A 20,690-nucleotide genomic window follows, 5' to 3' on the forward strand; every position below is an offset into this window, starting at 1 on the left:
CAATCCAGAGCATTCATCCAATATGAGTCCCTTTGGATTGGCCATGTGTCAGTCTATCAATCCACATCAGACCTACTCCATCTTTGAATTAGGGTTTTGTTGGATTAACAACACCTTTTTATTCTTCTCGAGTTTTAATTTAAAATTTGTGCAACAAGGAAATATCTTTTTTTGTTTTTTTGTTTGATAAGTAGAAAGAACTTGTATATAAAAAATGGGAATATCTTTTAGCCAAAATCTTTCTCTCTATGGGGAATGCTAGTTTACACACATTTGAAAATAAAAATAATAGAGAGCAAGTCCATATATATATATATATATTTACTTCTATATTTGTTTTTTTTTTCTAAAAGTGGATTATAAAAACATTTAATTTTATCAAACATGTAAACTCTTTCACTAAATGGACACAGGGGATTAATTGCAGAGCTCTGTCGGAAGAGCATTATATTCGTCCATGGACGGTCTCAGACAGCAATTGCCAAATTGCAGACGTCTTCTTGCCGGCATCCATTGATGCTCAATTCTGTTTGTCCTTAGATCAGCAAATAAGGCTGCTCACTCGCTTACTAAATTTGTACTCTCTACTTCTCATATATGTACTTGGTCTACGATTCCATCCTTTCTGGAGGATTGTATTGTTTCTGATATTTTACTGACCACTTAATGCAATCTTCCACCTTATTATTCTTAAAAAAAAAAGAATGATCAGCACAATCTAAACCACGTAGGACACTTTTTTCTTGGGGTGTCAATTGACCGGTTTTGGGTTGGATGTAATTCGAATAGAAACTAATCAAATTGGATTTGAATAGTCAAATATAGAAATTGGGTTGGATTAAATTTAAATAAATTTGTCCAAATTCTTATTGGTTTGAATTGGATTTAAATCAAATCTTCACAATAGAATTGAAAACCAGAACCTTTTTGTGTTTTACAGGTCCTGGTTGACAAAGCATATGTGGGGGAAATTTTGCAAAAGAAGAGCTTTGGAGATAAAAAAGAGTAATAATCTATGGTGAAGAAGATTAATCTATAAAATAAATAAATTAAAAAATACATTTTGTGAAAAAGCTTTTATTTTAATGTTTCAGATTTTTTTATTTTATTTTAATATATTTTTTGAAATTTTAATTTGAATTTCTACCAGCATAGTTGTTGGATTATATAAAAAAATTAATATTTCATTCGATTTGAATTGGGTTAGATCCAATCCAATCTATTTACATTATAATGGATTGGATTGGATTTGATTCATATTGGATTTGGACTGAATTGAATCCATCCATTTGTAAATAGATTTATATTCGACTGGATTGGGTTGGACCAAATCCAATCCAATTAACACCCCTAACTTTTTCAAGTGGCAAGGTGGTTTATAGCTCAGAATGACCCTACACTACACGTTTTCTTGCCAATTCTCTGTTAAAAAGGTCACCAATTGTCCAAAAATAACTGATTTTATTTTTAGTAACTGCTATTTTGAAATATTTATATACTTTTAACGATCAATGTTATCACAGAATTAATGGTGGTACAGTTTGGAAAGAGTACAAATAGAAAGATGTACAGTGCAAATATAAATACAAATATGTTACCACGGTATAAATAATGTGCAGAGGTTTTGGTTGCAAGAGATCCCGTCGTCGCATGCCATTCGGCAATTAAAGAGTTTGTCTCGTATTTACAATTGTTTATTCAGTAAATGACAAAGTGCAAGCAATTCAGCCGTTATCAAAACGGTCGGCTTAATTTTATCAAAAAAAAATAATGGATGGTAAGGTATGGTATAGAGTATCAACTTGGATTAGATTGAAGGATTGGACAGGTGGCTATTCAAGAGTTCCCCTACGAGAAGAACGATGATGGCTCAGATGTTTAACACCACCTCGTGTAGAGATGACGTGGCAAATCGAAATTCTAAACCATCCACCGCACAGGGTATTAAATTATTAATGATGATGAGCAAACGTGATGATAAACGAAAATGGTCATGATTCTGAACTAGCTTTTCCCATGACCCATTCTCAGTTTTTACAAAAGAAAGTTCCCAGCTTAAAATGCTCCATTCACGGAGGCTTTTCACGTTGTACATACCAGTAAAATAATAAGAAAAGCACCTCTCAATCTCAATCATCTGTTACTAAACTCTCTCACCGTTCTTAATGCTGTGTTTGGTTTAAAAGACAAATTATTTCCTCAGCCTTCTGTTCTGTCATCTGTGTCTCGTTTATTTCCTGCCTGCTTCGGAATGATTCTAAAATTGCTCCCTGTACTCATTAAACAAACAAAAAAAAAAGGAGCAGAATCACAGGTGTAACTCCGTCGCTGTTGATGTTTCATTGATAAGAAGAGGCAGGCCTGAGGACTAAGGAGGTAGCGTCTGTCAGTCAGATGGGGATCGTTAAGTCCAATACATACATACATACAAGTCAAGTATCATATCACTTTTCCTATTCGTGCAAAACAAGTTCCTAACTGTAAATATGAGGGGCATTTTGGTCATTTAATACGTTAAGGATCTTAATGTAATTCAGCGGACTTGGGTGGAGGATGTCATAGTAATAAAGCAAAGTTCAAAGTTCAAACAGCGTTTTTACGCCATCACGACGACTGAAGTCTTTATTTATTAGCGTGTGTGGAGACCCAGGGGCAAACTCGTAAATAACTGTCAACCGAAAATAAGAGAGAGAGAGAGAGAGGAGTTTTTCAGAGGAAGAGGAAAGAGAATCGAAATTGGATGAGATTTGGGGGCAGGGAGAGGAAGCACAGTAGTACGCAGTTACGCACACACAAAACACCTCTCCTCTCGAAGTCTCGTTTATCGGGCCGTCTGTTCACGGATATCGAAGCTTTTTTTTCTTGCTTTTCTCTCCCATATATATATATATATTTTTTTTTTATTTTGGGGTTTTTTTAAATATTCTATTTTATTTTTTTAGTCTTCTTTGATTCTTGGAGAGAAGAGAGAGAAAGAACGTTGCAGTCTTGCAGAGCTGAAATCCCCATGGATGAATGGATATTTTGGGTTTGACGGATATTTCATGAAACCCAGGTGAGTAAAGCCTACAATGAAATTACCTTTTTTTTAACATATCTCTCTCTCTCTCTCTCTCTCTTTCATTTTCTTTGTCTTTCTAAATTTTGTTCTTTGTTGTAAAAGTTGTCTTGTTGAATTATCTTTTTCTGTTATTTGTATCTTCAAATGCTGATATCTGATTTCTATATCTACTTGTACGCTTTTGGTCTCACTCCGTGATTTGATCTATGCGAACTGACTAGTGTTGGAGATCGGTGATTTGTTACAAACTAGGGTTTCGATTATTTTTCTTATTCTGAATTAGGATTTTATTTTATTTTATTTTTATCCATGGGAGATTAGCTTCAGTGGGCTTGGATTGGGATCCGTGTTGAATGTTTTTGCTCTTCTTTTCTTTTTAGTTTATGGTGTGCTGATAATCGACTGATCTTGGTTATTGTGTTTTCTTCATTTGCCCTTTCTATTCTGGGGGGGGGGGGATTCAGGACATAGCATATGGTAACAAAAGCTGACTCTTTTAAGGTAAGCTTTCATGGGTTGAACTCAAAGAATGATGGGGAGTTGCAGCGAAGAGGAAGAGGATCGTTTTTTTGATTCCCGGGAGGATTTAACGCCCTTATCTGATTCCGGCTCGGATTGCCCGGAAAATATTGACTCGAATTCCGGGCTGCTTGGTTGGGCATCGGGTGGCTTTCTATACGAGGTTTGGATTAAGAACCCATTGAGCATTCATGAGCGCCGTGATAAGTTCCTAAAATGGATGGGTTTAAGTTTAGATCGGACTGTGAGGGATGATTCTAAACATCCCCTTACTGACGAAATTGAAGTCGAATTGGATAGAATTACCGAAAATAGCGGGGCCGTCCTGAGACACTCTGATTCCGAAGATGGGTTTTCTTCAAGTCGGTCTTCCATTTCTTGTTGGTCCAATGATGCTCCAGATTTGCCAGAAGATGTGGTCTTGGAGGAGAATTTTGTTTGTAGGATAAAGAACTTGGATGATGGTACGGAGTTTATTGTTGATGAATTAGGCCAGGATGGTATGTTGAGCAGGCTTCGTGAAGTGGGTTCAAATCGATTAGTTACTGTAGAAGAATTTCAGAGGGCTTTTTGGTTTTCCCCTTTGGTTCATCACTTCATGCGCAGAGAAGTTGCAGAACCTAGCAAGCCGGTGGGAATAAAAAAGAGAGTGAAGAAAGGATGGCTAAGGAGATTAAGTTCAATTGCTTGCATTGTGGACACACAAGGGAGAGGTGGTGATTTGGATCCCTGTGATCCTGATCCATCTATCAAGACAAAGGTTCAGAGAGTTAGGGCTCGTTCTTACAGAAAGCGATCCAAGGAATTATCTGCTCTTTATATGGGACAAGAGATCCTGGCCCACGAAGGTTCAATCTTGACCATGAAATTCAGTTTTGATGGGCAGTTTCTGGCGACAGCTGGTGAAGACAGCATTGTGCGTGTTTGGCAGGTAATGGAGTGTGAGAGATCAAATGTGGACGACATTGTGGACATTGATCCTGCGTGTATATACTTCACTGTAAATCATTCTTCTGAACTAACGCCCCTTGTATTGGACAAAGAAAAAATAGCTAAACTTAAGAGTCTGAGGAGAACATCAGAATCAGCTTGTGTCATTTTACCTCCAAAAGTATTCCGGATATCAGAAAAACCTTTGCACGAGTTCCATGGACACAATGGTGAGGTCTTGGATTTGTCATGGTCAAAGGATAAGGTTAGTGAACACCTCCATGAACTACTAGATTTCTTCTTTTATCCTGTTGGCCATACACCGATTTATCTCATTGTCTTTAAAACCTCTGCAGCTTCTGCTGTCATCATCTGTTGATAAAACTGTTCGCCTGTGGCAAGTAGGATGTGACCAATGCCTCAAGGTTTTCTCCCATAATGATTATGGTGCGTCCTTGTTGCTTCTGTTTTCTTTCTGACATTCTTTTGATTAATGAGGAATGGTTTAAGAACTTAATATTGATTTGTTTGTTGGATCATGATCTTGACATTTTCCCAATATTTTGTTAATAATAATTACATCTTGTTTGTCTTTTTTTGGTTCATTATCATTTGATGCAGTGACATGTGTTCAGTTCAACCCCATGAATGATAATTACTTCATTAGTGGCTCAATAGATGGAAAAGTCCGCATTTGGGGAATTCCTGATTGTCAAGTTGTTGATTGGACTGATATAAGAGAAATAGTCACTGCTGTATGCTATCGTCCTGATGGACAGGTTTGTCAACTTTCTTGGTTTATTGTCATCATCTTTTTAATTGAAATGCTGCCTCAAAATTCTCAAGGGTTTATCACTTAACGACGTCTACGCTTTATCTTCCCAGGGAGGAATTGTTGGCTCAATGACTGGCAATTGTCGTTTTTATGATGCATCAGGTACACCTGCGCCATTGCTGTAATTTCCATTTTGAAACTTGATAGCAGAATCATGTACATACTTGTAATGATTTATTTTCAGACAATCTGCAAGTGGAATTGAATCATATATACATTGATATTTGCATGGGTAAATTCTCATTATTTGATGCTCTTGTAAGATATAACATTCCTGGTGTAGTATATATTTGAACTGATTTTTTTTTCTTAAATGCAAAGTTATGCATAGAATGTTGTAATTATGCTAACTGTAAAGGCTTTGTGAACATGAAAATTCTTCATACTTCTTGTTTCATATGTGAAGATGGGTGCCAATGTAATCACTTTTTGCTACACATTCTATGCATATGTGAAGACGGATTCATATATGTATTCTTCTTCCTGTATGCATTTTCAAAAATTTATCCTGACACACTGACTGGCAATAAGCAAATCGATTTTCTAGCCTTAGCTGCCAAGATACTGAGGAATCTGTCAATGCAACAATTAGAACACAGAAAGACCAAACAGTGGGGCTTCTGCATGAAGGGCATCAGTTTGCTTTGTGGGGACTTTCTATGCATTTCCTACGGTAGAACCTAGCTCAGCTCTGCCGAGCCAACAGGGAAAAACATGCTTATTGATTCCCTATCAAAAATGTTTCTATCCAATTATTAAAATTATAAATAAGTATCTCACATTTTTCCATAATTTCAAAGTATAATGTAACATCATAAGAGGGTGGAAGCACTCTTATCTCAAATCAACATGGCTCTTGATGTAGCAAAATGGTTGGACAAGATTCATGTAGCTAACCCCAAGTTGTTGGGACTAAGGCTGAATTAAGCTGTGGGTAGAATAACCTGCTTCCTCTCTTGGGAGCTGTAGGTCTTGTAAGCATCCCAAGTTAAAAAGGAATGATAGTGGTCAATTATCTTGAGGTTTACTTAAAGTGTAAGGATGAGTTCACGGAGATGCTTTTCTTCTCTATTTCTTTAATGAACATTTTATGGAGTGTTTTGTTTAAACTTCTTATTGCTACAAAGAAACTGGTTTTCTTACTACGAGTATAATCTTGTCCTTTGCCTATTGTGCTTTTAAGTGCAACATTCTGTATGTCCATCAAATATACCTTGTAATGCTTATTGGAGGAAAAGGAAACTCACATGTCATTTAAGTCCAGTTTTTCTTTTCTTTTCTTTGTTAACTTCAAACTGGAGTGACACTGGATATGCCTTTTTTCCCTAATGAGAAGATTTGCAACTACAACATCAACTCATTTATGTTTTTGCATGGATCAGATAATCATTTGCAACTAGTCAAACAAATATGTTTACAGGGTAAAAAGAAGTCTCCTGGCAAGAGGATAACTGGCTTTCAGGTGGTTATTCCCTTTCTTGTTTGTATCATTTGAACTCTGTCATTTTATCATACAAACATCTTAACAAACTAATTATTTTCTGTTGTGTTATGTCTTGCACTCTTCAGTTTTCCCCTAGTGATCCAAGCAAATTAATGGTCACTTCTGCTGATTCACAAGTCCGAATTCTTGATGGCTTTGATGTGATCTGCAAATATAGAGGTGGGCGTTTAGTATATTAATTTGTATTAAATTCTCTATTGACCATGCTACTGCCTTCACACCCTAGATTCTGCAACTCAAATTTTACTGAGCTAAAGGGCAGCCCAGTGCACGAGGCTCCTGCCAATGCGGGGTCTGGGGAGGCACAGATGTAGGCAGCCTTAACCCTGCATACAGAGGCTGTTTCCAAGATTTGAACCCTGATCAAATTTTACTTAGATGCACGATGCAATCTTGGTTGAAGCTGGAAATCTGTGGTGATCACCCAGTTTTAATTTTCTTCAACTTTTTCCTTAATGTTTTATCTGCTATTCTATCCTCAGGCCTTCGGAATGCCGGAAGCCAGATATCTGCTTCTTTTGCATCAGATGGAAAACATATTATATCAGCAAGTGAGGATTCTAATGTTTATATCTGGAACTGCAATAGTCAGGATGGACCTGCACCCTCCCAAGTAAAGAGCATTTGGTCATGTGAGCGTTTCTTCTCGAGCAATGTGTCAGTTGCAATACCTTGGTGTGGCATGAAATCTAGTAACTTTGTTTTGTCTACTGCATTGGGAGCTCAATCAACCCTTAAAACACCAGAAAACATAGCAGGAAGTAGCCAAGCAAATGGAGGCTGGCAGCATTGCCTCTTGGATGAGAACTCACATAATGTATTGCCTTCATCTTCTCCTGACCGTTTTTCTCTTAGTCATGGGTTCTTTTCAGAGGCTTTGCCCAAGGGCTGTGCAACATGGCCAGAAGAAAAGCTTCCCATGTCAGGATCTCTAGCTGTGTCATCCACAATGTGTAAATCCCTATATAAATTTCTAAAGGCCTCTTGCCATGGTGCACTCAATTCACCTCATGCATGGGGTCTGGTGGTTGTAACCGCAGGATGGGATGGACGGATCAGATCATTTCATAATTATGGATTGCCAGTTCGTCTTTGACATTCAAGGTTCAGTATGGTGTTTAGAGATGATCATTGCGCATTAGAACATGCATGGTGTCCCCATGGTTGAAGTGCATGCAGTCAGCTTCTCATTTGCCTGGCCGAAGTATGTGAAAGCACAGTTCAGTTTTCTGCTTGTTAAATTTCAACATGCGGCTTATGGCATATGATGCTAGTTTGGTGGACTCAGGGGCTGGATTTCAGCAGCATCCGGAGCTGCAGCTGGGTACCAATATGGAAAATTATATAGGAATGTGCAGTGTAGATGAAATTTGAGAATTGGTTCTCTGATGGACCACTTGGTGGGATATGGAGTTGTATCTTAAATTAGATCACGAAAGGTGGCGACATACCCATGGTTCTATAATCTGGCCTGGCATCAACAAGTGGCAGGCGTTTGTTTATCTGGATATTGGATATCCAGCTTAATTATACCATTCATTTATTTTTTCTCTTCGAGTTGATGGCTGCCTGCATACAGAGAATCTGGGGTCGTGTGAGGGTCAGTTGAGATACATATAATTAAGTTGCCCATGGCCTGTGGGGTCTTCAGCGCGAGTGGAGACTGGAGAGGGGTGAGATGTTGGGTTAAGTTTTATCCATTGAAAATATGGTGGGGACCTCACCTTTCAAAATATGTTGGCTGGTCTGAATGATTCACTTATTTGTTTCCAAAGTGTGCAATGACCCTGTTGAATCAGCTTCATGGTGGGTGGGTCATTTTCAAGTGATGGACTTTCCTCTATGGAGCCCCGCATTTGGTACAGATGTGGACAAAACTGTGCAACTTCTCGTTGATCGCATTGTATCTGGAAGACGATTAAATCAATCACCAGGTTCCTCCTATCTGTACTGCAGGTAGTCCTTCCTCGTTTTATCTCACTAATCAAATTGAAATGCATAATGATTATATCGTTATCTTTTTTTCTTGGAAAATCTTGAATACTAGTGATCGTTACTTGATGTCATAGATTTTAGTATATGTATATTTGTAATTCACATTCAGAAGGGGATTGTTGTCAGTTCTCTCATGATGATGTGCCATGCCTTTTGCTTTTTTGTTAAGCTCTCCTCAACAAGAGGAAAAATAAACAAATTAATGAAGCATATCACAAGCTGGTGGTTAGTTCATATTTAACATTTACAGTTTCATCGAAAGACTTCATTGTGGATTACATAATCAGGAATTCATATATAGGTGAAAACGCCCAGCCGGTCTGGTTATTAGGTTATTCCATACATTGATTCTTTGTGCCAATTAAAGGACAAAAAATTACCATGTGCACTGGTTGGTTTAGAAAGGTAGTCCATGTTCAGTGGTTTCTATTTTAGTGTCCAATTGTTCCTTGGTAACACGCACAATCAGGGAAGAGATTGAGACTCTGTATTTTGTGCCTCCAAACGTTGGACCTGTCACACCCATGTGCTTGCACAAATCACTTTCAAATGTTGCTTTGTGGGATTGGGCCAGAGGCACGTTTGTGACGAGCACATGGGATTGGGCCAATCCATGATTTGTTATGGTTGGCCTGCGATTAATTTGATGGAACCGTTTTTACTTTTCGGTGGTGTTATGATCCTGGAGTTAAAAAGAAAAGATATTTTTTTTTCCAGCAAGAGCAACTAGGTTTATGTATGATTAGGGGCCTTCTACAGCTTGAATGTTTTTTGGTTTTTTCTGTCTTTAAAATCACTGCATGGCAAAAAAAAAAAAATGAAGCATGTTCTTGAATTATGCCTTTTGTTTTGAGAATCAAAACAAGTCGGTTTTGCTTCAAAAAACATTCAATGTTTTAAAACCAACAAAATAATGGTTTCTAACACAAGAAGATTTGGAGTACATAATCTATGAAACATGATATCAATCATGAGATGAAAACATGTTCTTTATGTCAGAAATTTAAGAGCACGTTCCTTTTTTTTTTTTTTTTGAAGCAAGAAACACGTACACAAACAAGAACATGCTTTATTGCTTTATGTGTTATTATTTGGAGGACCAATTCATTTTCTAATCGGATGGTTTTGATTTATTTTTTTGAAATATACTGAAGAAAAACAATTACATTGGAGAACACTCCCTTGATATGTTTAGGTCCTTGCATGATACCGTTGGTAGTGATACAATTAGAGCATGAAATGGGCTTGATCTGGTGGGGGCTCAGCCAAATCTTAATCCACACTTGAATGGGAGAGACAGGTCCAAATGCTACTTGTATTTAATCGGGTTTGCTTTGAAATAAGGATCTTGTGAGGGCCTAAAATAGCTAAAATATGGATATGGATATGGATATGGGAATATGTGAGATCAACCCACTCTATTTTAATACCCTGAGCAGTAAGATGATTTGTAACCGTTGTTAGCCTCCTAATTTTGGTCAAGGACGGCAACATGCGCTGATCCAACCTAAGTTCTTACACGGGTTGAGTTTGAACTAGGGTTTTCTTGGGTTGAGGCCTAGGGTAGCTGTAACTCAATTCACGGCTGAAAGCAGTCCAACCAAATCCAATCATGTCTGACATTTTACAATATAACCCTTTTATGTTTATAAATTGATTTTTTATATCATGTATATGTATATGTTAGCGGGACTCGTGTGGTGTACAGGATTTGTTGAGCAAAAGCTAAACAATAGAAACATCTAATACATTGATATATATATATGCTAGCGGGACTCGTGTGGTGCACAGGATTTGTTAAGCGGAAGCTAAACAGTTGAAACACATCGTTTTATATTTTTAACTTTTAAATAATTAATAATTATTTATATTTTATATATTACTTTTAATAATTTTTTTACAATACAAAAATAACAATAATTAATTTCATATAGGGTTGTTCATTAAATTGATGAAATTGACCAACTCGACTCAAGTTGGTCGATTTTCTAGTATTTTCGATCAGCTTTGGTTCAACAATTTCCCAACCTGACTAGGTTGGCTCAGTTTCACTTTAGCCATTTGTAAATTGACAAAAAATGGAACGACTCGACCATATATTATATTTTTAATATAAATTTTTTAATACGCAAAAATGAAAAAATTCTCATATTCATTAGTCTAAAATATTTTATATCGTAAATTATACTTTTTAAAATGTCATTATATTTTTTAAAATTAAATTAATTTTTTTAAGTTTAAATCTTTTGAACTGACCAAACTGATACAACTTGAATTGGCTGGTTTTCACTAATGGTCAACCGGTTTTAGATGACTAACTCCCCAACTTAACCAGGTCGATCTGGTTAGTCAAAATGCTTACAACCGAATTAAACAAACCCATGAACACTCTTAATTTCAGCTAAATTAATAGTTTAATCTCCAATGACTATTGAAAATTTATAGCAAAAATACATAATTATTGAAAATATATTGATAATGAAAATATAATAATTAAATAATAAAATATAATAAATATTAAAAATATATTTAATTAGTGAATAAATAGTGTAATATCAAATAATAGTTTAATCTCTAATAAATATTAATCAGTAAATTATAATAAGAATACAATAAGTATAATAAATTAAATTTAAAAAGTTAAATAACAATAGTTTAATCTCCAATAATTATTGACAAATTTCTATTAAATAACAAAACACAGATAGATTTATACATAATTATTGGAAATATATTTATCACAAAAAACAAAAAATACATAATTAATTTTAGTATAAATAAGTATATAATAAATATAGATTAAGGTTTTAAAATTATCATCAATAAATATTTTTTCTTTGAAAGTTGTTTTGTAAATTATTAATTGATATAAGTGAAACTAATTATTTAAATAATTTCAATTTTTAATATTAATTATTTATTGAATTTAATAATCCATAAAATTATAATTTATACTATTATGACATAATTGCATCATTAACTTTGTAAAGTATTAAATTATTATTGATTTGAATATTATGGTAAATTTTTTTTTCTACTTATAATAATTTATTTAAATTTATTAATAATTTCGTTATTTTAACTATTTAAAATCTAGTTTTGTTAAATATTGCATTTTTTAAAATACTTAATTATTTAAATATTTAAATAATATATATAAAATATTTAAAAATTTTCATCTCTTGAATTTTATTTATTGTAAAGTTATTATATAATATTATATAAATGGTTATATAATTATTTAGCTATTTTTAATATTTTGTTATTTAAGATATTTAGTTATTGAAATATTTAAATAGCATTTTATTTTTTTAGTGTTAAATTTTTATTATTTGAATAACATTTAAATAGAATAATCCGAAAAATCATAATTTATGTTTTTAATACATAATTTCGTGATGAATTTTGTATAGGTATAAAATTATGAATATTATGATTTTTTTAAATCTATTATAACTGGGTTTTTTTGTGTTTTTAATAAACTTTTTAAAGTTATTATATGATTTCGTTAGAATATTTATATAATTTTTAAAATTTTTAATTCAAACTTTGTTTTGATAAATATATATAAAAAGTAGGGTAGTGGATAAAATAAAAGATAATTTCGGAGTGAAACTCTCTACTAAATTAGGTATAATTTAGGAGATGAAATATGAATTAGATAATTGATGAGGTAAATAGGAATTAAAGATAATTTGGGAGAAAGTTGGGGATAGTGGGTGAGGTAGTTTAGGAGAATTTTAGGAGAGGATATTATTGGGAACATGAGAGAGAGAGAGAGAGAGAGAGAGAGATTTTAGGTAATTTTTTATGGGGAGGAAAACATCTCATTGGTTGTTTAAAAAAGGGATTATAGTTGATAAGGGCGACTTTATATATATATTAAAGGAATGATTTCAGGCCAAAGCCTCCCTGGTCAAACATGTGGCTTTCCTCCATTCAAATACCTGTCATTCTAAAGATTTAAACAAAATGGACACATGTCAAATTCTGATTAGTGGTTGTTCAAGAACAGAACCCACTAGACATTTGTCAAATTCTAATTAGTGGTAGTTCAACTAAAGAGCCCACTAACATGCAGAGTGGAGCCCACCACCATGCAGAGTTGTGAGAAGTGGGAAGCTCCCACTTTCAATCATTTCCTAAAAAAAATGAAAATTGTGCTATTAATTACTGTTAACTACTAAACTAATTAATTAATTCCAGCCATTGATTACTAATAATAATTATTGTTAATTACTAATTAATTACTATTAATTACTTTGAATTAATTAATTCCAACTAATAATTACTAATGATAATTACTCATTGATAATAATTAATTACTTAAAATAATTTCTTTTAATAATTACTGCTATTACTTAATTGCTGATAATAAATACTTAGTGATAATATTGCTCATTATTAATTTGAAATGATAATTAATAAATATTTTCATAATGGTAATAAATAATTTGGAAATAATCATTTTATATTTATATTAACTAATGTTAATTATTTTGAAAATAAATATTTAATGTTAATTATTTATATTATAATTATTATTAGAAATTATAATTCATACGTTTATATATGAAATAATTAATTATATTATTATTATAAGTAATTATAATTAATAATATATTAATTAATATAATTATATTATTATTATTATTATCAATAATTATAATTAATTATTACTAATATTAATGATGATAATTATTACTTTGGAATGTTAATTAATTAATGATAAATGATAAGTATTTTAATAATGTTAATTATTAATTGGGATATAATCATTTTATATTAATATTAAATTCATATTAATTAGTTTATAAATATATAATTAGTGTTACTTATTTATAATTAATACTATTATTATTCTCTAATAAATACTTCATTTAGTGAAAATTAAATTATAAAACTTTCAATTATTCAATATTGTTAAACTTAAAGAATTATAAAAGCAAATATCATTACATGAATTAACTAAAAATCGTAATTATAACAGATTAATTACTAAATAATAATAATAATAATAATAATAATATTAATATTAATATTAATATTAATAATAATAATACCAATACTTTAATATTACTGATTTCAAAATCAATACACACATAATAAGAATATATTATTAGTTAATAATAATTATATACTTATTATTAATACTGATTTCATAATTATTAATATATTAATAATCTATTAATAATATTGATTATTATTAAAAAATGGTAATAGCAAAATTTAATTATTTAAAATTATTTGCTGAAATTACCTGTTTTAATTCAAATAGATAATTAATTATTTATTTTAATTTCTTAAAATTATTATTTACTGGATAATTTTAATTACTCTTTGATTAACGACCTTATTTTTGAATAATTGGTTTCTTATGTTCAATATTTTTTTTGTAAAAATCCAAATAATTTTTCTTTTGCAATGCTAACCATTTTATTTTTCTCTTACTCAGTTTTCCAAAAGATAAAAAAAATAAATTAATGATATTTACCTATTTTTACCAAGTTGTTGTCATTGATGGTGACGATGATGATGACTCAACTTTTTGAAAGAGAGGGAGTACTAATAATAATTAATGACTTCTAATTAATTAATTTCAACTATTAATTACTAATAACAATAACTCACTAATAATAATTAAATATTGATAATAACTTCTTATAATAATTATTGCTGCTACTTAATTACTGATATTAACTAATTACTGATAATATTTCTCATTATTAATTCAGAATGATAATTAATAACATTTTTATAATGGTAATTAATAATTCAGAAATAATCGTTTTATATTTATATTAACTCATATCAATTATTTTGAAAATAAATATTTAATGTTAATTATTTATATTATAATTATTATCAAAAATTATAATTCATACATTTATATGAAATAATTAATTATATTATTATTTTTAGTAATTATAATAATAAAAATAATTAACTTCCCCGTACTTAGTACGGGGTCATTCACTGGTTATCAATAAAAATAATCTTTTTAACATAATTTCTAGAATATGGTAACTTTTTTTAAAAAAATATAAAAAAAGGGTAGAAACATTGTTCATCTCCATCCTCCTGACCACTGAACAAATCTCCCCACCTCCGGTTTCTATCTTTCTTTCCTCATCCACTGCAGCTTCCCTGAACTCCCTTAGCCCCTCTTTATCTATCACCATTGTCCCCTCCTCTTCTTTGTCCTCCAATACCAAGCTTTCCATCTTTATGTGCTCTCTGATCACATCTCTCAACAAACAATGCCTCGTTGAAGCCGCAAACAGAGTGCTAATTGTCCACACCACTCTCAACTTCAGTCTCCCCCTCCGTCTTCACCGTTGAAGTCCATGTCATCCCTGTCTCCTCCGTTGCCTCCCCATCGTCAGTTGCTTCTCCGATCGTCCAGACCACAAAAATTAAATAGCTCTTCAATGTTTTCCCGAATTCTGCCCTCCATCTCACAACCACATCCTTCTCTAAACGGAGATCTCCGCAAAGGATTTCAGTGGGAGAGTTTCTGTTTTGGGGCTGGATTGGAAGTCGTCTCAGGGATATCAAGTCTTGGAAGGACTGAAGTATAGACCTGAGGAGGTGTAGTAGAAAACTCCACTTTCCAGTTTCATTGAAGATGACGCGATCAACCTTCACCACTTGGTTGTCGGCCTGCGGGACGAGGGTGTTGAAGACTTTGACACGGCTCGGCAGCGGATTGAGGATTTGATGTCGAATAAGTGGTTGAAGATGAGAAGAACGATGGGGTCGGGGATGCGATTGAAGACATTGGTTTCTGAGGTTAGAAGATGCATCTCTTTTCTTCTAGATTTGGTAGAGAGATGATAGAGCTGAAATTGAGCGGATTAGTTTGTGAGGTGGAGTGGGATTAGTTGTTAGCCTTATAATTTTAAAAACAAGAACTGCGGGAGTAGGACGTTAACTTTACAACTGAGATAAAGCGGAACGTGATTTCCAGAACTTACAACGCTGGTTTGAGAATGGACTCGTTCTTCCAGCCAGGGAACTCATTAGATGTCCAGAGTTTGCTGAGCTCTGGAAGGCGAACAAATGTGTTCTTCTAACTGTTTTAGAAGAAGAACTCATAGCAGCTCTTCTCCAAACTTAGATGCGGAGAAGAAGAAGTAGAAAGAAGAGGAAGGAGGAGGAGGAGGAGGAAAGAGAAAGGTAGAGACTGGAGGTGGGGAGATTTGTTCGGTGGTCTGAAGGAGGAAGGAGATGAACAATGTTTCTACCTTTTTTTGACATTTTTTAAAAAAAGTTAACATATTCTAAAAATCATGTTAAAAAGATTATTTTTATTGATAATAAGATCCAAAATTTGCCCTTATAGTTATAATCCCTTTAAAAAATGACATGGAATAAAAAAATAAAAAATTCAAAAAAAGAGAAAATTTCTAGATTGTTGTGTTTTAGTATATATATATTATATTTATACCATTATATATATACAAATTACAATGTTATGGTTAAACCAATAGCGAATTTACGCACAAATATGTATTTGGAAGTATGCTATTATGTAATGACATTTTACATATTTTTTTGGTATTCTGTTTCTGAATCGGGCTATGAAAGCCTAAAAGAAAGATGGAATAGCAACACATGAGTTAGAGAATCATCAAACTTTACTAACCCAATCTGGCATGACCAAACCCATGCTAGTCTGGCCAAGTCCGAGCCCAACCATCATGTTTATCTAGGGTTGAGTTTGGATTGGCAAACTTGGGCATTGACATCGAGGTTGGGCTTAGCCCAGAAGTGAGGTCCAAGTCAAAGGACTAATTATAATTGTCATATATATGATTCAGAAGGAAGAAGATTGTTTGATGCTCAAAGTTGTGTCAGTTTTTTTTTTTTTACCTAATCACAAATGGCAATGATTAATGACATATATGCATTTTTATAGTTGAAGTAACACTCATATATGATGTTACAATACATATTTCTTTATTTCCAAAAAATATATATATTTCTTACAAATTTATATTGATTAGCTCAACACACAATGCATTACAATGCCTTTGTACCAAACACCCCATAAAACAAATAACATGGTTATAAAAATTAGAGGGAATACTTTTATTATTGCTTGTGTTAGACAGTGTATGTCCTTAGTTCCAATCAGCATGATGTACATTTTGACATTTATTGTAATTGAATAAAGTACATATTTGATTCATGTTATTGTGGTGTGTTTCTATGTAATACCCTTAAATTGGACACATATGAGACTCGTGTTAATTTAGAATCTTCACAGCCGTTGGATGAATCTGGGGAGATTTATCCTGTCAAGTCTGACACTGATGTACCGCCAAGTTGATTGGGGTGGCTTGTCTCAGTTGCTAAGGTGAGACTTGAGGTACATGTAGTGTGGGTTTTCTTGAAACTCTGAACTAGACCAAAATTCTAGTATTGCCCTGGACTTTGGAGATAGATGGACAAAACTGGAATGTTACACTTGACCCTTGGACTCGATTATGATACTGCACTAGGTGTCGGATTTGACTGTCTTTGATATGTCAATCAGTGAGATCCTTAGAGGGGGTCAAAACATGGGTATGTTGGGACAGTCCGGGAATTCATTTGAGTGGGTGATCATAGTGACAGAGTCAACTCTTTTGTCGGACAAAGTGAATGATCGGGGATGCAATCTCTCTAATGAAAACATAAACTGCCGGCAGTTGATTTCAACCGTTGAAATTTGTTTTGGCAAAAAAATTATATATATATATATTGTGGTTTTAAAATGTTTGCAAAAGGTTTTAATTCACGGGATCCATGTGAGTAGAGAGTCCAACACTGTACCTTGCAGCCGAGGGAGATGTCATCTCTTGTCGGGTAGTGTTTAATCATTAAAGGTTGAGAGGTTAAGTGTAAGACCATTGATGATTATACCTGATGGGCTAATTTTGCATCTACCCACAGTCCTTGGGCCTTCATAAGATGGTTGGACTCATGAACCATTTAGTGTAAATGTTGGGCCCATTAAGAGCCTATGGTGATGGACTCAGGGGTTTGCTGTACCTTGCAGATAAGATAAAGGATTATCCTTATAACTTAAAGAGTCCAGATCCAAATAAAGATTTGGATCAGGAAACTCCTAATAAGATTAAGAGGTTGTCTCTTTAAGGTTATAAATAGAGAGCATGGCAGACTTGAAAAAGACATCAGACACAACACAGAGAGAAGACAACTCAGTTAGATTGATCTTGCCTTAAGTTCTTTTTCTTCCTGTTCTTGCCACCCTACCCTGTTCAATCTCCAGTTCTTGGATTTGATCAAGATTTGATCAAGATTTGATCTTGATATTGTTTCTTGCTGGAAGAAACAATTTTGAAGCTGTGCTCACTACCTCATTTGATTCTTGTTGAAGAATCACATGTTCTTGGTGAAGAACTACCTACTGATCCTGCCTCATCCTAAGCTGTGTCATATTTAGTGGAGGGAGGATTTGGTACATTCTTTGGGCATGAACACATACGTTGGGAGGAGCTTTTTGCGTGGATTCCGTATCAGGTATATCCCTCCCTAATCTTGGTTTCAGATTTGGTCCGGTTTGGTTACAAGAACGAACCTTGAAAATGCAGTTTTCTAAATTGGGAATAGGATTTCTGTATGGGAGTAAAGAAATTTTTGAAATTTCACCCAACCTTCCTGTAGGGTTCGGCCATCCATATGATGGATCTCCCATTCCTTTAGTGGTAACAGAGCCAGGTTCAAGTCTTAAACCAAATTAGAACAAATCTGAATCTGCGCAAATGGGCAGAAGGCTTTCTACCCGATTTGCGCAGTTGGCGTTTTTTCTGGAAATTGGTTTCCAGATTTTGTGCAGATGATCTGGAAAATAATTCTTTATTATTCTGTCATATTTATAGAATTGTTCTGTGAATGTTTCTTGAATTTTTGGGCTGCACATGTGATGGAGACCGAATCTTTTTGGTGCCAAGATTAGCACACCCTGCGATTTCTTTTCTATTCAATTTTGGTCCATAAAATAATTTTTTTTTTATTTTTTAGACAAATTGCATAGGAATTTGATGTGATGTAATAATAGAAAATTAGGATTTTCTATTTTATTTCCATATGAAGATTGTTGAAGTGCGCAACAAAGGAGAAGAAGATTCCGCAGAAAGGAGTTCTGCGATCTGCAATTTTGTAGATATCAATTATGCAATCTGCGATTAACTGTTCTTTGCAGGTTTCCAGGATATCCAAGAAAATCACAGTGCAGCCCTCTGATTTCAGTTTCTTGATAATTTGATTATCTTGAATTAATTTATTTTTCAGATCATTATTCTTGAATTAAATCTTGAATTGGACACCAAAACTTGGGCCGATTTACACCAGATTTGGTCCAAACTGGTTGGATCGAATTGTTGGTTTGATGGGGTTGGTTTTTCTAACCCTAATTCGATTTAGGCCAGAGGGTTGATGACCCACTTCAAGTTTTAATTTGGCCCATCTCTATAAAAACCTAACTTTAATATGATAAAACTGAACCTGCCCTGATTTAGCTACATGGGCCGAACTGCTTTTTGCAGTATAGCCCATGTACCTAGATAATGTTATATGATAACATTATGGGCTCTGTTGGGTTGATACTGATTTAATCTAATTAATCTAGGGTTTTACAGATATTTTAATTGGTTGGATCAATTTGTTTCATGCATGTGATGTATGGATGTATGATGGGCTACGTACATGGGCCAAAGTACTTGGCCCATGATTATTTCGATAGTGGCTCTTTCGCACACCATGGCTGAATGCACATCATTGCCATGGTGCCCATAAGATCATTGGATGATCTCCCACTTTGGTGGGCCCCATATCAGCTTCCTCCCTAAGAGGAACTGTGCGGAACCCTAGCCGTTTAGGGCCCATCTAAATCTAGATTTGAAAAAGCCAATGGGAGCCACTCTGGTTTGACCTAAATAAAACTAGGGCGTAATATTTCATTCCCTCCACTGAAATATAAGTGCACGTGATAGGGAGATTCATATGATGAACTCTCTAAAGGCCTTCCATCGTTAGCATGAAGATGGGTCATTCAGTAATGAGGAGATGTACCATAAAATTGGGCTATCCATTTGCTGTTGGATCTGTTGGATTGTTTCATAAGATGATAGGGACGTCATAGACCGATGTGGGAGGGGCCTATCTTAAAATGGAAGACTCTCTCACGGTACTTTGACGTTCACGAATATGATGGGTAAACACTTACTGGACAGAAAAGTTTAACCTAAAATGGCAATGAACCTTGTCTGGCAGAGATCAAAGGGAAAGCTCATGGGATGAGTGGATGTGATCCTTCACAGAAGGTGGTGGGGTTATGCAGCTGAAATAGTTGGCTCCATGCACTATATGTGATTTCCCACATTTCTAGAGACATAATTCGTAGTCTCCGTCACTGAGATAGGAGGGAAATCTCAGAGATGAACAAATGGAAATGGAACATAGATTAAAAGCCATATCTATGTAGATAACATGAATCAAATCAGGTTGTGGATTAATATTTTCTTTGCCTTTTATTAGAAATGGAAAATGGACAATTCACCAAACTGTTGGACGATAATAAGCTTAAGGGCCCAAATTACGCTAACTGGTATCGTAATCTTATGCTAGTTCTGACGTCCTAGAAATTGGACAAAGTTGCTAAGAACCCTGTTCCGGATCATCCGGGTGATAAGCTTCTGAGGCCCGCAGGAGGGAATATCAAGAATGGGAAGAGAAAAATTTTCTTGCCCGGTGCTATATCATAGCCTCCTTAGACAATCAGATACAACGACAGTTCGATCAAATCGAAGTGTCCAAGGATATTTTGAATAGTGTAA

General features: G+C 34.0%; 1 protein-coding gene and 1 pseudogene across 1 annotated transcript; one reads left to right on the plus strand and one right to left on the minus strand.

The window, feature by feature from the left end:
• The first annotated feature begins 2,633 nt into the window (after nt 1-2,633).
• LOC104594276 (uncharacterized) lies at nt 2,634-9,085 on the plus strand. The gene is made up of 8 exons (XM_010254504.3): nt 2,634-3,055; nt 3,526-4,775; nt 4,867-4,957; nt 5,132-5,289; nt 5,396-5,447; nt 6,728-6,807; nt 6,915-7,008; nt 7,332-9,085. The coding sequence occupies exons 2-8, from the start codon at nt 3,591-3,593 to the stop codon at nt 7,943-7,945; spliced, it is 2,274 nt and encodes a 757-aa protein (XP_010252806.1). The 5' UTR covers nt 2,634-3,055; nt 3,526-3,590; the 3' UTR covers nt 7,946-9,085.
• Nucleotides 8,275-16,089, minus strand: LOC148801132 (F-box protein AUF2-like; annotated as a pseudogene).
• Nucleotides 16,090-20,690: the final 4,601 nt, after the last annotated feature.

Source organism: Nelumbo nucifera, chromosome 3 (genome assembly GCF_055504915.1).
Source record: "Nelumbo nucifera cultivar China Antique chromosome 3, China Antique-T2T, whole genome shotgun sequence".
Taxonomy (NCBI): Eukaryota; Viridiplantae; Streptophyta; class Magnoliopsida; order Proteales; family Nelumbonaceae; genus Nelumbo; species Nelumbo nucifera.

What these genes read in the sequence shown, in the direction of transcription:
- LOC104594276 (XM_010254504.3), top strand. Translation starts at nt 3,591, where the DNA reads ATGATGGGGAGTTGCAGCGAAGAGGAAGAGGATCGTTTTTTTGATTCC. An exon ending in TGTCATGGTCAAAGGATAAG is followed by an intron (nt 4,776 to 4,866) that starts GTTAGTGAACAC and finishes AAACCTCTGCAG; the next exon opens with CTTCTGCTGTCATCATCTGT. An exon ending in TTTCTCCCATAATGATTATG is followed by an intron (nt 4,958 to 5,131) that starts GTGCGTCCTTGT and finishes CATTTGATGCAG; the next exon opens with TGACATGTGTTCAGTTCAAC.